The 14,110-nt window shown below is 45.4% G+C and overlaps 1 protein-coding gene across 4 annotated transcripts in view; it reads right to left on the bottom strand.

The window, feature by feature from the left end:
• Window positions 1-14,110, bottom strand: part of ASTN2 (astrotactin 2) — a 1,092,638-nt gene that overhangs the window by 229,599 nt on the left and 848,929 nt on the right. For all 4 annotated transcript variants that reach the window (XM_055128058.1, XM_055128127.1, XM_055128183.1 and 1 more), the window contains one exon: window positions 2,315-2,580. In XM_055128058.1, the coding sequence (XP_054984033.1) occupies window positions 2,315-2,580 (266 nt within the window). The remainder of the gene's footprint in view (window positions 1-2,314; window positions 2,581-14,110) is intronic.

Raw genomic sequence — 14,110 nt, 5'->3', positions numbered from 1 at the left:
GAGCATGCTCAGATTTTGTCTTCATCCCTTCAGTGACTTAGTCTGTGGTATCAGTTCAATAAACTCTCACAAATCCACTTCCTTCCTCAATACCAACTGGGAATGAGAAACTGAATGTGACCAAGACTCCCTAGGGGCCTTCATCCTACCTCCCTTGGTTCCAGGCAGGCATGATCCTAAATCCTGGATTCAGTGTCTCTTGACTGTGGCACCTGTGTCTATTCCTAAAAGGTATTCAGTGTCAGTGTTAGCTGAAAAGAGGGGAAAGGGCATGATTACACAGAAAATCTACCCGTGGGGCTTATTTTCTTTATTTCATATTAGAGTCAAATTAAAGTGACTCTATTAGAGTTCATATTAGAGTCATATTAAAGTCACTCAACTTAGTGTCACTCTACTTGGGCCATATTGTCTGTGATACAGACACTGCCTCCCCCCCCCCCATCTATTAAATAATCCCTTGTGGCTAGTCATCTGGGCTATTTCAGATGGTTTCTTTTGCCACACAAGCCTAATACTAATACTATTAGTCTCCTCCTAATAATATAACTTGGGGCCAGAGGGATAGTACAGTGGGTAAGGAGCTTGCCTTGCACCCTTAGAACCACCAGGAGTGAACCCTGAGTATCGCTAGGGCTTCCCCCTCTCCCACTAAAACTTAAAAACCCAAATTCAAAAAATTATAGTATAACTTTAGCCTCTGGCTGCTTTATGGAGAGCACCCTAACTCCATGACGTAGTTCACAATTTCCCAGTGGTCACACTTCTTTTCCGCCCTTGTCAGAGGGATGGTGAATGACGTTTAATATTAGTAAAGAGTGTGTTTTTTCTGTCTTTGGTTATCTACCTGATACTTCCTTAATCCCATCTCCTCTTTCTATGAAGTTCTATATGACTATTTATATATACCACCTCCAACATCTACTCTTTCCCATGGGATACAGTGGGATTGGCACATAATTCATGTTCTCCTGCTAAATTTGGTGAGTTGTCTATTAGACTGTCTTTGTGGGCTACCAAGATCTATCTGGGAATGGCTGCAGAGGGAAGGGGCCAAGAAACAATGCTTTCTCTACCTTCTTCTTCTTTTTCCTCACTGAAACGTGTTAACTCTATTCCTAATATTATAGTGAGGTTCCTCAAACATTTAATTTGAAAAGCATTGTATACAAGCTTGCAAACCAGTGACTCAAATAATCCAATTAATCCAACTCAAATTTCCCCCTCAATCTTGATGTGTTGTAATTGAGACTGAGATACCAAAAAAGGGTTAGATGATAAAGTTGGAATATATGCCTACACATCCTACCTACTTGTAAAGTGGGCACAAAATTAGGGTGAACTATGTAGAATTATCATTTTAATAAATATAATGTGGTCAAATGTCAGTAATTTCCAGGAGTCAATCCAATATCATGCTGATCTACTCAGCCTTATAATCCTGCTGGGTCGATCAAATGAGATCATTTAAATCTAGTACTGAGGGAGAGGGGCTGGAGCGATAGCACAGCGGGTAGGGCATTTGCCTTGCATGCGGTCGACCCAGGTTTGATTCCTCTGCTCCTCTCGGAGAAGGAAGCAAGCTTCCGAGAGTATCTAGCCCACAGAGCAGAGCCTGGCAAGCTACCTGTGGTGTATCCAATATGCCAAAAACCGTAACAACAAGTCTCACAATGGAGATTGTTACTGGTGCCTGCTCAAGCAAATCGATAAGCAGTGGGGTGGCAGTGACAGTGACAGTGACTGAGGCAGAGACCACTGGGATTTCACCAAACCTACATCTTCTCCTAAGCAGCTAGACAGACACTGTTTCCATTAGGTGCAGAGAGCTCTACTATTGGCTGAGTTCTGTCCAGCCAATGGAGTGGAGGCCAAAGTGGTGTACAGTGGCCACTTTGAAGCCTCGCCTCATTTAAACGTCTTATGTGTGTACTACCACATGCTTGGCCTTCCACAACAACTGTAGTAGCATCAGGATGACGGAGCACAGGATGAATGGGACAGTATGGGTCTCTTAATGACTCTCATAATCATGTCAAGACACCCATCAGCCAGTCAACGGAATCAACTCATTCAGGACTCCACCCTCGCCATAAATGACCTCTAGTGTATTGTCACCCAGGTTTGAGGATTGGCTGGTGATAGCAGTTATATGGATGCTTCAGAAAGAGGAAAGAATCAACAAATGCTAATAGCACCCTAATGCTACTACTGATGATGGCCAACCTGATGGGCAATGGGATCGCAAGAATAGCGGTATGGAGGGTTGGCACTTAGACTTGATTCAGTGGTGATCGATGTCCTGGGAACTCACCTCCTTGGTGCCGTTGTCTTGGATGAGGGTATAAAGTGGCACCACACGGTTGATTTCCAGCAGCACTGGTGTGGGGCTCAGCTGTTCCTTGCCTGGCCGGCGGCAGAGATGGCAGGTGGATGGGCAGCGGCCTTTCTCCTCGCAGCGGATCTCTACACCTGAGATGAGCTGGTCATCTGACAGCATCTGGGCTGTCAGCAGACCTGAGAGGTAGGTGATGAAGGGCATTGACTTGAGTTCTTTCTTGCTGCCCAACTCAGTGGTCTCTGCAAAGAGAGAGAGAGAGAAATCAGTGTTGTACAAAGGGTCAGATGCTGGAACCATAAAGAATCTTTTGTGCAAAAAAAAACACTAGTAGGCTTTTGAAAGGGGGAGTCGGGGCAAAGATGGTAGCAGGGCTTGTTCACAAAAAGCAGAGATCTGAAGGCCTAGAAATCAGAAAAATGTCTTCTTTCATTAGTTACAGTCAGGAGCCCCTCGCTCTCTCTGGGTCTCACGTTCTCCACATTTAAAGCTAGTAAGCTTGATTAGAAGATTCTCCAAAAGCCTGGCAAGATAAAAATAGCCACGGATATTATTCCAACAAGAAATTCCTGTCTCCTATAAATTTGTACATATTCTAAATTTGAAAAAACAATTAGTTTTCATGACGTTGTCATGTACTAGGGGAAACATAAGCTTTGTGGTCAAGTCCATTTCAGTCTAAATCTCAATTCCACTTCATAAGAACTTGGCAACTGCCCTTTTTGGCGCTGCTGCGGATCGAGCATGATGGAAGAGCCCAAGGAAGCGCCCTTGGACTCCAAGCAGCCCACTGAACTAATTCCAGCACGGGAACGGAGACCCCACGGCGGGCTGCGACAGTGGAAACCGGGCATTCCCCAATTCTTTTAACCTCTCTCTCTCTCAACCCCTTCCTCCTGAGCACAGCACAGGGTCCACGGCTTTCTGAGCGCAAAATGGAGATGCCGAGCCAGCTCTCTCTAGGTTTCTGAGCGCAAAATGGAGACGCCGAGCCTCTCTCTAGGTTTCTCCATCTTATGAGCACCATAAAAGGGTAAAAGTTTGTAGTGATGTCATTTCTGATTGTACTTTCCCTGGACTTTATACAGAAACCCAAAACTGCGCGGCTGCTGCCGCGGCCGCGCGACCTAATGTCATCTTAGCATCAGCAATATGTAATGGTTCCTTTTTAACGGGTCGGACTTTTGTGGGAGATCCTAACAAGAATAGTAAGTCTTTTGCTGAAATATTGAAGGCAATCAAAGTGGTAGCCATCTCTCTAGACTGAACTAAGCCATATCCCCACGCCGGTTGAGAAGAAATATCCTTCTTTATTGGGAAGAAACGCGGCGTGGCGTCAACCATAGTGTGATGTCCATTAAGCTGACACGGACCTGGTGGCGTGGGAATGGGATATAAGGGGAAAAATTATGTACATGGAACAGCGGGACGCTGGTGGAATCTCGAGCCGGAGCCGATACCAGAGCAATACCTTTGGTTCCAGAAACTGCTTGCAGACACTCTACTAGACTATCAACTAAGCCAGAGCCCCACACAGGCTGATGACGGGAAATAACCATCTTTTTTGGTTTTTTCCCCTTTGTCAGGCAGCGTGGCGATTACTAAACAGGCGTGAACTCGGTGGCACGGGGCAAGGGGGAAAAAAAGAAAAGTTATGTAACAAACAGCGGGACTTAATATCTCTATATTCTTAGCAATGGAGAACTATCAAATGCTTCCTTGGCAATAGGACTGTCTTTTTCTTTTGGGGGGGGAACCCCAGCAACAATAGTGAGTTATGTGTTGAAACATGGAATGTAATCGAGATAAAGCGTAAATGAAGTGAAACTTATCACTTACAAGGGGGGGGACTGGGGAGGTGGGAGGGGGTGGCAGGTATACTGGGGTGGTTGGTGATGGAATATGGGCACTGGTGACGGGAAGGGTGTTTGAGTATTGTATAACTGACATAATCCTGAGAACTATGTAACCCTCCACATGGTGATTCAATAAAATTTAAAAAAATAAAATAAAATAAAAAGTATGCTAAAAAAAAAAAAGAACTTGGCAACTTAGGTAAGGCCATTTAACGTCCAAGAGCTTATAGTGATTATGTAAAATAAGTTTAGTGATACAGGCTAAAACAGCTCTGGGAGGTAAATGGGAAGGCAGGAGGAAGACTTGTCTGAAAGAGAAGTTCCTCTTCCTTCTTATGTTCCTACGTGTTCTTGTTCAAACTTTTTTCCATCCTTGTCTCTAGGTGCATGCTGAATCTGATTCACACACAATGCATTTTTCTGCATTGTTCCTCTTGGTCCATGGTCTTTCTTTCTCTGCATCTTTGCTCACCCTCTCTTACTTTCTACCTCTGGTTTTCCAAATCTTACCTCCATCAAGAATCCAACCGATGACTATCTTTTCTAGGTCTATCCTTATTGCCCCAGCCCTTCTTCTCTGAATATGTACTTCTTCCAAAAACCAATTCGCATTTTATTGATAATAAATTTTTTTGTTTTGGGTCCACACTCAGTGATTCTCAGGGGTTACTCCTAGCACTATGCTCAGGGATTATTCCTGACAGTGCTCAGGGGACCATATGATGCCAGGGATCAAGCTTAGGTTGACTGCATGCAAAGCAAGTGCCCTATCACTATCACTCCAGCTCCTAAAATAACTTATTAAGGACATTTTCTTGACCCACTGTTCTGCTAAACTTTTTTCACAGTTGGCACTTGGAAATCAGGCTCCTCTTTATCCATCACTTTGGAGAGTCTAGAGATGCTCTTGAGATTTCATCCAAGAGAGGTGATTATAAAACCCTGGCTGGTGAGAATGACGTCCATGATTCTCTAGAGATGCCATGAATTCTTCTGGGGAGTTTTAGGGACCTCAGAAGCTGCTTCCAAAGTGGAAGAAGGAAACTGAGCAGGTAGAAATCCAAAACTGCGTCGCAGTTTCAAACAGAGCATAGTCACTGGTCTCTCTTTCACAAACTGACCTCCTGCATGGGGCTTCATAGAGAGAGAAAAGCTGGGGACTGCATCAAAGACACAAAAAAGCAAAGTGATGTACCCAAACCAGAGGGTTCCCCGCATACATCACAACTGAAATCAATGGCACGCTCATACTTGTGCAATGGACAGACTAGTACCCTGTACTCAGTGGCAGAGCTGTGCCCAGATGGTGGCTTCTTCTAAGTCTGGTGAAGTTAAGGCAGGCTCCTGCCTCTGTGGAAAAAGGGGCCCTGGACACCGAGGCCTGGGAGAGAAAGGTTTGTCTCCTGCTCTTGCTCTCAGCTTGCAGTGACATGCAGCTGATCTGGAAATGGGCTTGCCAATTAGAAATACAAATAAACGCAGCCTTCATTCATTACTCTCTGGGCCCTCGGGCCTGGGATCTGGGCTCCACCTTTTCTGTCTGGCTGTCAGCAAGTGCTTATGAGCATCAGATCAAAGACTCCGGGGGAGGAAGACAAGGCGAATTCCAGCTAACCAATCCTTCAGAGGGATTAAAGAAGGGTAGTTACTAAGATAAACAAAACAAAGCTGTGAAGAAGGCATCTCGGCAGCTGGGGAGACGAGACAGTCTTATATACAGACACGTCAGGAGAAGATGATGATGGTCTTGGGAAGGGCAGGCCAGGGGAGGGTTTTAGAGAAGGGTGACTTCAAACTTGGGAGTCAATAACCCGTCGGGGGAGAAGGTCAGTGCTGTGAGGACATTGGGGAGCAGTCAGCCCACATGATGACCTCAAAGGTCAGAAAAGCATGGTCCTTGGGTCAAACCCAGCCCTCTGCTTATTTTTGTAAATAAAGTTTTATTGGAACACAGCCACCCTCGTGCATTTGTGTATTGCTTTTGGCTACTCTGGCAGAATTAAATCGTTGAAACCAAGGCAGCCTACAAAGCCTAAAATATTTACCATCAAAAATGTTTGAAAACCCGGGATGACAGATGAGGAAACTGAGCTTCAGAGAGGATCTACCCAGAGTCACACCAAAATCGGACAGTAAGAAGAACTCATGATAGTAAAAATACTGGAGTTAGTTCACTGATATGCATGGGTTATGAAATCATTGAAGAGAACAAAAATGTGAAGCATCTTTTTTTCCCCAAAAGATATTGTTGGGACACACACACACACACACACACACACACACACACACACACACAATCCCCCATCCCTCTAAGTGTTTCTGAGGCTAAATGAATAAACAAGTTAACATCAGAGAGATTATTAGAACAAGACCAATGTGATAAAGGAAGTATGCAGAATTTACATCGTGGTAAATCCCCATGTTAATGGGCAAAGCAGGAGATGAGACACAGAGTTAAGAGGAGGGGGTTTCAAATGACAAGGAGTGTCTGACTTCATATGGGAAGACAAGCCACTGGATGATTGCCTTGCCTTCAGGTTAAATCTTTTCAATACAAAGGTGGTTTCTGGTGGTATCACTGAATCTAGACAATCTGCATTCTGTTAATGGTAACAGATTCTGTGGAGGCTCATGGGGCACCAATGGCATCATTTCCCCAAACCACGTAACACATATTAGAAAAAGCTTCCTCTGGACATTTTGGGAAAACCCTATCAATTCATTGATAGGTAAAAGGATGGATCCCACACCACCTTTCAAAGACAATGGGTGGGGGGCCTGGAGTGGTAGGGCGTTTGCCTTGCACATGGCCGACCCGGGTTCAAATCCCAGCATCCCATATGGTCCCCTGAGCACCGCCAGGGGTGATTCCTGAGTGCATGAGTGTCAGGAGTGACCCCTGCGCATTGCTGGGTATGACCCAAAAAGCAAAAAAAAAAAACAAAGACAATGGGTGGGGGAGGGGGCAGAACCCACTTTGACAAATGCCGATCTAATGCAAACATCCCATTCTTAAACAGAGAACAAGTGTAGCCCAGAAGAATAAAGTTACTTTTCAATCTCCTGTGGTAATCTAGTGACCCTTTCCATACAGGGCCCCAGCCTTCTATTGACCAATTTGTTGCTTACACTGCTGATTCTTTCTTGAATTTTAAAACACAGATGAGCTTCCCTTCACAGCACCTTACCCTATGCACTTGATTTAATTGGCTGAGAACAGGACATGGTGCAGAGTAAAACTTCCCTTGATCCAACAAACATATATCCGTCTGCCGTTTGTTAAAGGTATTTGACAACCTCAAAAAGCCATAGATCTTTGCTGGTCTGCTTTGTCCAGTAAATCTTTAGCCCTGTTAATCTCTCAGTCCAACAGGACAGGTTGACAACTTCCCTGCAGGAGCAATAGAGTATTCACAGCTGGGTTTCTGGGCTGGCTGAGCCAAAGGAGCAGGGAGGGTCTCCTCTGGCTCTTTGGTTAACAAACCAGGAGCCCAAGACCAAGTAGGAAGGGACTGAGATCTCGGTCCCATACAGATGTACTGGCCTAGATCCTTTCCATGGAAGTGAAATCATCCCTCAATGAGGATCTGGTGGAGAGTCACAAAAGGCAAAAATCATTAGCCGTGCCATTCCATATAACTCTGTAGACATTACAGTTGCGAAAGCTAATCGCTTCTGATCCAATCTCACTCTGTGGCTAAAGTCCCCTTTCCAAATGGCAAACCTTATATTCTTCTCCTGCTGAGAAAACTCTTCTATGGCACGTCTCTTATTTTAGAATGAAGACCAAAGTCCTCAGGAAAGAGGCACACGGGTAATGTGGGGTCTAGACAAACCATCTGCTTCACCAGTCTGGTTTCTTATCCTAATTTTCCCACTTTCAGCCACAGTGACCTTTAAGTTCCCTGCATACACTCATGCCTTTCTCTCTGTCTTGGCTCAGCTGCTTCTTTCTGAAAAAAATTCTTTCCCCCATCCCATCCCTAGCCACTGCCTTCCCCTGGCTAACTCCTATTCCTCCTAGCAAATCTTAGTCCAGTGCCAATTCCTTAGCAGAACTGTCTCCAGCCTCCACCCCAACGCAACCACCCTTCTGCACTGGTGTTTCACAGGACACATCTTCACGGCATCGTGCTCTGTCTACAGAAAGAGAACACCCGCTGTCCACACCTGCTAATGCTCTATGAGGGCAGAGACACACTACTGATTTGGATGATCCCCACATCTACTTTACACCGTGACTAAGCATGGGAGGTGCACAATAACATTTTCCATCCCTATCTGTTGAGTAAACATTTATATGGCCTGATTATTGGGCTGTCAGATCAACAGGATCCTAACAAATTGCTATTTTATTCACCTTGCTTTACCGTTAAATGGATAGTTAGGTCCCTAATTCCAATCCCCATGATAACGATCAATCTGAGGGTCAAGAGACATGAGCTTGTTCATTAACAATCAGTGGATAGCTTGTCACTAAGGGGCTTCCACTCCTGGGAGTCAGAGTTAACTTCTCTGCTGGGAGGTTGGCAGAGAACAGGCGGATGGCTGTCGAGGTGGGTCCTAACTCCTCGGGGCTCTCAGCGTGCCAGTGGCGGATGTGGAGACGGCCATGGTGCTTGGTGGAAACAGCCTGTTGTTAACCAGTCTGGAGAGAAAGAACATTTTGGAAGAGACTTCTCCCGCTGTTCCCATTTCCCATCCCTCTGCACAATGCTTCCCAAATAGGATCATGTCTCGTTTCAAGCCCAATTCAGTTCCAATGACACTACAACCCATTCATTTGAGAATCGGCCAACTGAACTCTCTTTTTTCTCCTCCCAAATTCCTGCTGGCTATTATTTTGTTACCACCAAAAACAGAAAAAAAAAAAAAAGAAAACCAACCAGCCACAGCTGAAGTGACAACTCCTGGTTGGGAGGCAGCCCAGCGCTTTTCGGCAGGAGGGGACAGCACCACTTGCTCCCACCCAGAAAGCAAAACAAAAGCATCCGAGGGGAGGCTTCTGGGGCAGCCTGTGCAGCACTTGATGCTGCTCATTCTGCATGCGGGCCAGAGACGGGGCACTGCTGCCAGGCTCCCGACGACACCAGCTTTCTTTGGCAAGAGGCTTGTACTTGAAACACGGAAGGGCTCTGCGGGGACCTGAAAGTCTCAAATAGGAATGTTGAAGGTGGGGGGAAAAGGAGGTAAGACTTTTATCTCCTTGATGACAGTCTTAGCTGGCCCGGGGAATGGCAGAGGTGGGTGGTTTCCGAGGCAGGGGAACTACATCTGGTTGCGACGGGGGGGGGGGGGGGATAAAAACAACTATTGGCCTCATATCTAACTCAGGCACCTACACAGATCCTTAGTAGAGACAGAAGAGACCTCTCGGAGACCATGGGCTAAGCCTGCCACTGGGGATTCTGTTCATGGGGAAATTCTCTGCCTCGCCCAGACCGGTGTCATCAGCACAGCTTTTGTAAACGCCAGGCTGACCTCTCTGAGAGATTTGGCGGGTGGGTGGGGAGGAAGATTAACGAAAGGCAACGCCCTCCGTTAGCTTTAGGTGCTACTGATGCTGTGGTGTATGGACCGACTCATGCTACTGCTGTTTCCGGATGTTCAGGTCGAAACATCTAGGAAGACGCCGAGACAGAACAGAAGCAAAACCCCAAAGTCAGCTAGCGCGCGCACGCGCGCACACACACACACACACACACCCCTACAGCCACTTGCAGGATTTACAAGGGAGATGAATGCAAACTGGCCTTGTAACTCTACAAAGCCCAGCCAGAACAGGCAAATAAAACATGGTTGGAGAGGAGACAGAAAGGATTTATGGGAGGTTTACTTGAGAGGGAGCTATTACCTACTGTGGAGCATCCAGACACCCCAGGGGGGACTTCCAGAGGAAGCCACTGGCCTAATGGCACCGCTTAGCAACAAGCACTTTTGAGAGACTCTCTGCGAGAGGCTGCTATTGTGTTCTCCAGATGACAGGGGGCAAGGGTCTTACTGGCCCTGAGACCTAAGAAGGCCAGGGGCTACCTTAGTACCAGCCCCACAACCCAGAGCCTGAGGGAGAAACGCTGGTGTAGTTTCTCTGAGCCTGATGAGGGTTGCAGAGAAGAAAGGGTGGGCCAGGAAGAGTTCTGGCCTCTAGAACAGAGGGTGGCAAATGGCCAGTGATGGGTCCCCACACCAGTGTAAATCTCCATGAGATGGGCAGCTGGAGGAGCAGCAAGTGCACTGGATAGGGGAGGCAGGTGTGGGAATGGACAGAAGCTGCCAGCCAGAGAATGCTAAGGGAAGCCCCTGGCAAAGGGAATCACTGGAAATCTAGAGATCTACCAAAAAAAAACAACGTCAAACCCTGTGAAATTGTGCTACACCAAGAGATGCAATAAACAAGGCATGATGTGTTGCTAGGAAGAACATATCTCTGAGAGTTTACAGGAGAAGGAAAAGAGAGGGGACCAGGGAGGAAACAGGAGAGTGTTGTAGAGACTGGGGCCTAAAATGTAAAAAAAAAAAAAAAAAAAAAAAATCCTATTGAGGCTTCTGTAGAATAGTGATCAAAGTTTCCACAGTGGGCCACCAATCCCTCCTCCTCCTCCTTCATAAAAAAATAAGAAAAGAAAAAGGAAGGAAAAAAGGAAGCTCCTTCTGGGCTTCGTACAGTACTAAAAGGGCTGGAGGCCACGCTGTGGAAAGGGAAATTCCAGTTTGATCACTAATTCTGCCATGAATCCCTGGCACCATCAGGTGTGTCCCCTAAACAAATAAACAAACAAGCAAAACCTTCTTAAAAGTAGGCAATACCGCTCACCATTGAGATGTGATCCTGGGGGCCGCACGTGTGTGGCCTCTCCGCAGCTGCACGAGCATGACTCCAGAGGCCAGCTAAACTACTCTGGGTATGGGCAGCTCCTTGCAGAATGTCTCTAGACTGAGAACTAAGCCGAGGCCCCATGCCTGCCCAGGAGGGGAAAGGTATTTCTGTCTCTCGCCTTTTTCCTTGCCGGGGGTGAAGGGCGTGGCGACCTCCATATTATGAGGACCACAGATGAGAGTTACAAGCTTGCAATGATCCAATATCTTAAGAAATTTCCCTGGATTTAGTTGCTAAAATACAGAAATCCAAAACCACGTGGCCGCGATAATGGCTGAGCGACCTCATATCTCTTCACAACAGGTCTGACGCTAGTGGGGAACTCCTAACAATAATAGTGAGGTTTTTGTTGAAATATTGAATGCAACCAAAGTAAAGAGAAAGTAAAGTGAAATTTATCAGTTGGGGGGGGATGGGAGGTATACTGGGTTTTTGGTGTTTTGGTTTTTTTTGGTGGTGGAATATGGGCACTGGTGAAGGGATGGTTGTTTCGGCATTGTATAACTGAGACTTAAACCTGAAAGAATTGTAATTTTCCACATGGTGATTCAATAAAATTAAAAAATATAGAAAAATAAATAAAATAAAATAGAAAAAAAGGTAGGCAATAATCAACAAATAGATGGATTAGATAGGTGAACTGATAAGCAAAAAAAACAATCATAATAAAGACTACTGATGATCAAAACTAGAATTTAATAGAGTTATTTGTCTATGTTTGGTTCAACCATTCTAAATTTCAGAACTTTCAGGTACACACAATATTCAGGGCAGATAAAAATAGTCAAAAGTTGGTATGGACTCCTCGTCTGATGTAGGGTTGACATTAAACATATATAAAATACCAGTAGTACAAGAAAACAAATGACACCATCAAAAAATGGGGGGAAGAGGGACTGGAGCGATAGCACCGTAGGGAGGGCATTTGCCTTGCACATGACTGACCCGGGTTCAATTCCCAGCATCCCATATGGTCCCCTGAGCACTGCCAGGGGTAATTCTTGAGTGCAGAGCCAGGAATAAGCCCTGTGCATTGGTGTGACCCAAAAAGCAAAAAAAAAAAAAATGGAGGGAAGAGACAAACAGAAACTTCCTTAAAGAAGATATATATGCAAGTTCCATAAGCAGCTCTGTCTGTACAACTGTCCTCCCATTGTTCATCGATTTGCTCAAACGGGCACCAGTAGTGTCTCCATTGTGAGACTTGTTATTACTGTTTTTGGCATATAAAATACACCACGGGTAGCTTGCCAGGCTCTGCCATGTGGGCGAGATACTCTTGGTAGCTTGCCGGGCTCTCCGAGAGGGGCGGAGGAATCAAACCTGGGTCGGCTGCATGCAAGGCAAATGCCCTACCGCTGTGCTATCACTCCAGCCCGTCCAGGTCCATAGTATATGAAAATATTTTCTGCAATATCTGTCATCAGGGAAACAAAAAACAAAACAACAATGAGATTTTATTATTTCACACCACAGAAACTAGCACACATTACAAGGAACAGAAACAACCAGTTTTGGTGTGGATGTGGGGAGAGAGGAACCCTCATTCACCACTGGTGGAAATGTTGACTGGTCCAACAATATGGACACTTCTCTGAAAACTAGGAATTGAGTTTCCATATGACCCAGCAATTCTACTTCTTGACATCTGCCCCAAGAACCCAAACACTCTATTCAGAAAAGACATTCAGGCTCCGATGTTCATTGCAGCACAAGTCACAATAGCCCAAGCCTAGAAACAACTCACATGTCCAAGAACAGATGACTGAATACATAAACTAAGGTATATAGACAGCATGGAATACTACCTAGCTTTAAGAAATGATGAACTCATGCAATTCTGATACTTGGATGGATCTGGAGAGTGCCCCGCAGAGTGATGTTAGTCAGGGGAGAGGGATAGACACCCAATGACCTCTCGTTCACAGAACATAAAGAAAGAGTAGGAAAATAACAAATGCAGAAAGAGCAATCAGAACTGAGAACTGGTCTTTAGTAGGAAGCTTACCATAGGGAAAAGCAATAAATGGAGGGAGATACTGGGGCAACAGTGGAGGGAAGTGGACACTCTTGTAGAGGAAGGCATGGACATTTTAAGTATGGAACCCAACGCATAACAGTTTTGTTAACCCGTGCCTAAATAAAATCAAAAATAAATAAAATGTATTTAACACACACACACACATACACACATGCACACGCACACACATAAGAGTTAGTGTGGGAGTAGAAGGTGTGTGTTCTACCTTGTCTCATAGGGCAGCTACTAGTTACAGGGTGACTGAGCACCTGAAAAGTACCTTGTGTGAGTTGAGGGGATCTCTATGTATAACACAAGCTCCTGAACCCCGAAAGTTCACACATAAAAGAATGGATCTCTCTCACTTTTAACATTATCATATTTATCTACTTATCCAAGTGACAATTTCTGATTTAGTGGATTAAATCAAATATATCATTGCAACTAAATATTGAAGGTCCAGGAAGAAGGTTCAGAGGGATGTAGCGCATGCTTTGCACAGGGAGGACTGGATTTGGTCTCCAGTATTGACTGGTCTCCTGTCCTCCTCTGGGAGTCTCCCTTGAGCAAAGAGTAGGCAAGAGCCTCTGTTCACCACCTAATGTGACCCCCCCCACACACACACACCAAATGTCAAAAAAAAAAATCCATGCATACATATATTCATGCAAGTCGGTCAGAACCAGAAAACAGAAAGCCAGGGAGAAAAGCACTAAGCTAAAATCAATCTCCAAATTCTATTACCCCCTCCTTCCCCTTGCTTTGACTGCGGAAGGAGTTGGGAAGTGGGGGGAAGTACAAGGTAGATAAAGAAAAGAAAAGCCTCACTCTGTCTCCTTCTCAGTATACCCACTAGAGACAGCAAGAAGGTAGGACTGGTAGGATTTAGGGACTTTGCTCAGAATCTTGGACCAGGCATCCCAAATCCTGATTTGAAAGTGTTAGACACTGGAATGCCTACAGCACTCTCTACTGAAAATGATAATGTATTAGGTGTGACTTTCTAAGCTTTCATTTAG

The sequence above is a fragment of the Sorex araneus genome, chromosome 1, assembly GCF_027595985.1.
Source record: "Sorex araneus isolate mSorAra2 chromosome 1, mSorAra2.pri, whole genome shotgun sequence".
Classification (NCBI taxonomy): Eukaryota; Metazoa; Chordata; class Mammalia; order Eulipotyphla; family Soricidae; genus Sorex; species Sorex araneus.
The sequence above is the reverse complement of the archived record's forward strand: the minus strand, read 5'-3'. Positions and strand labels throughout refer to the sequence as shown.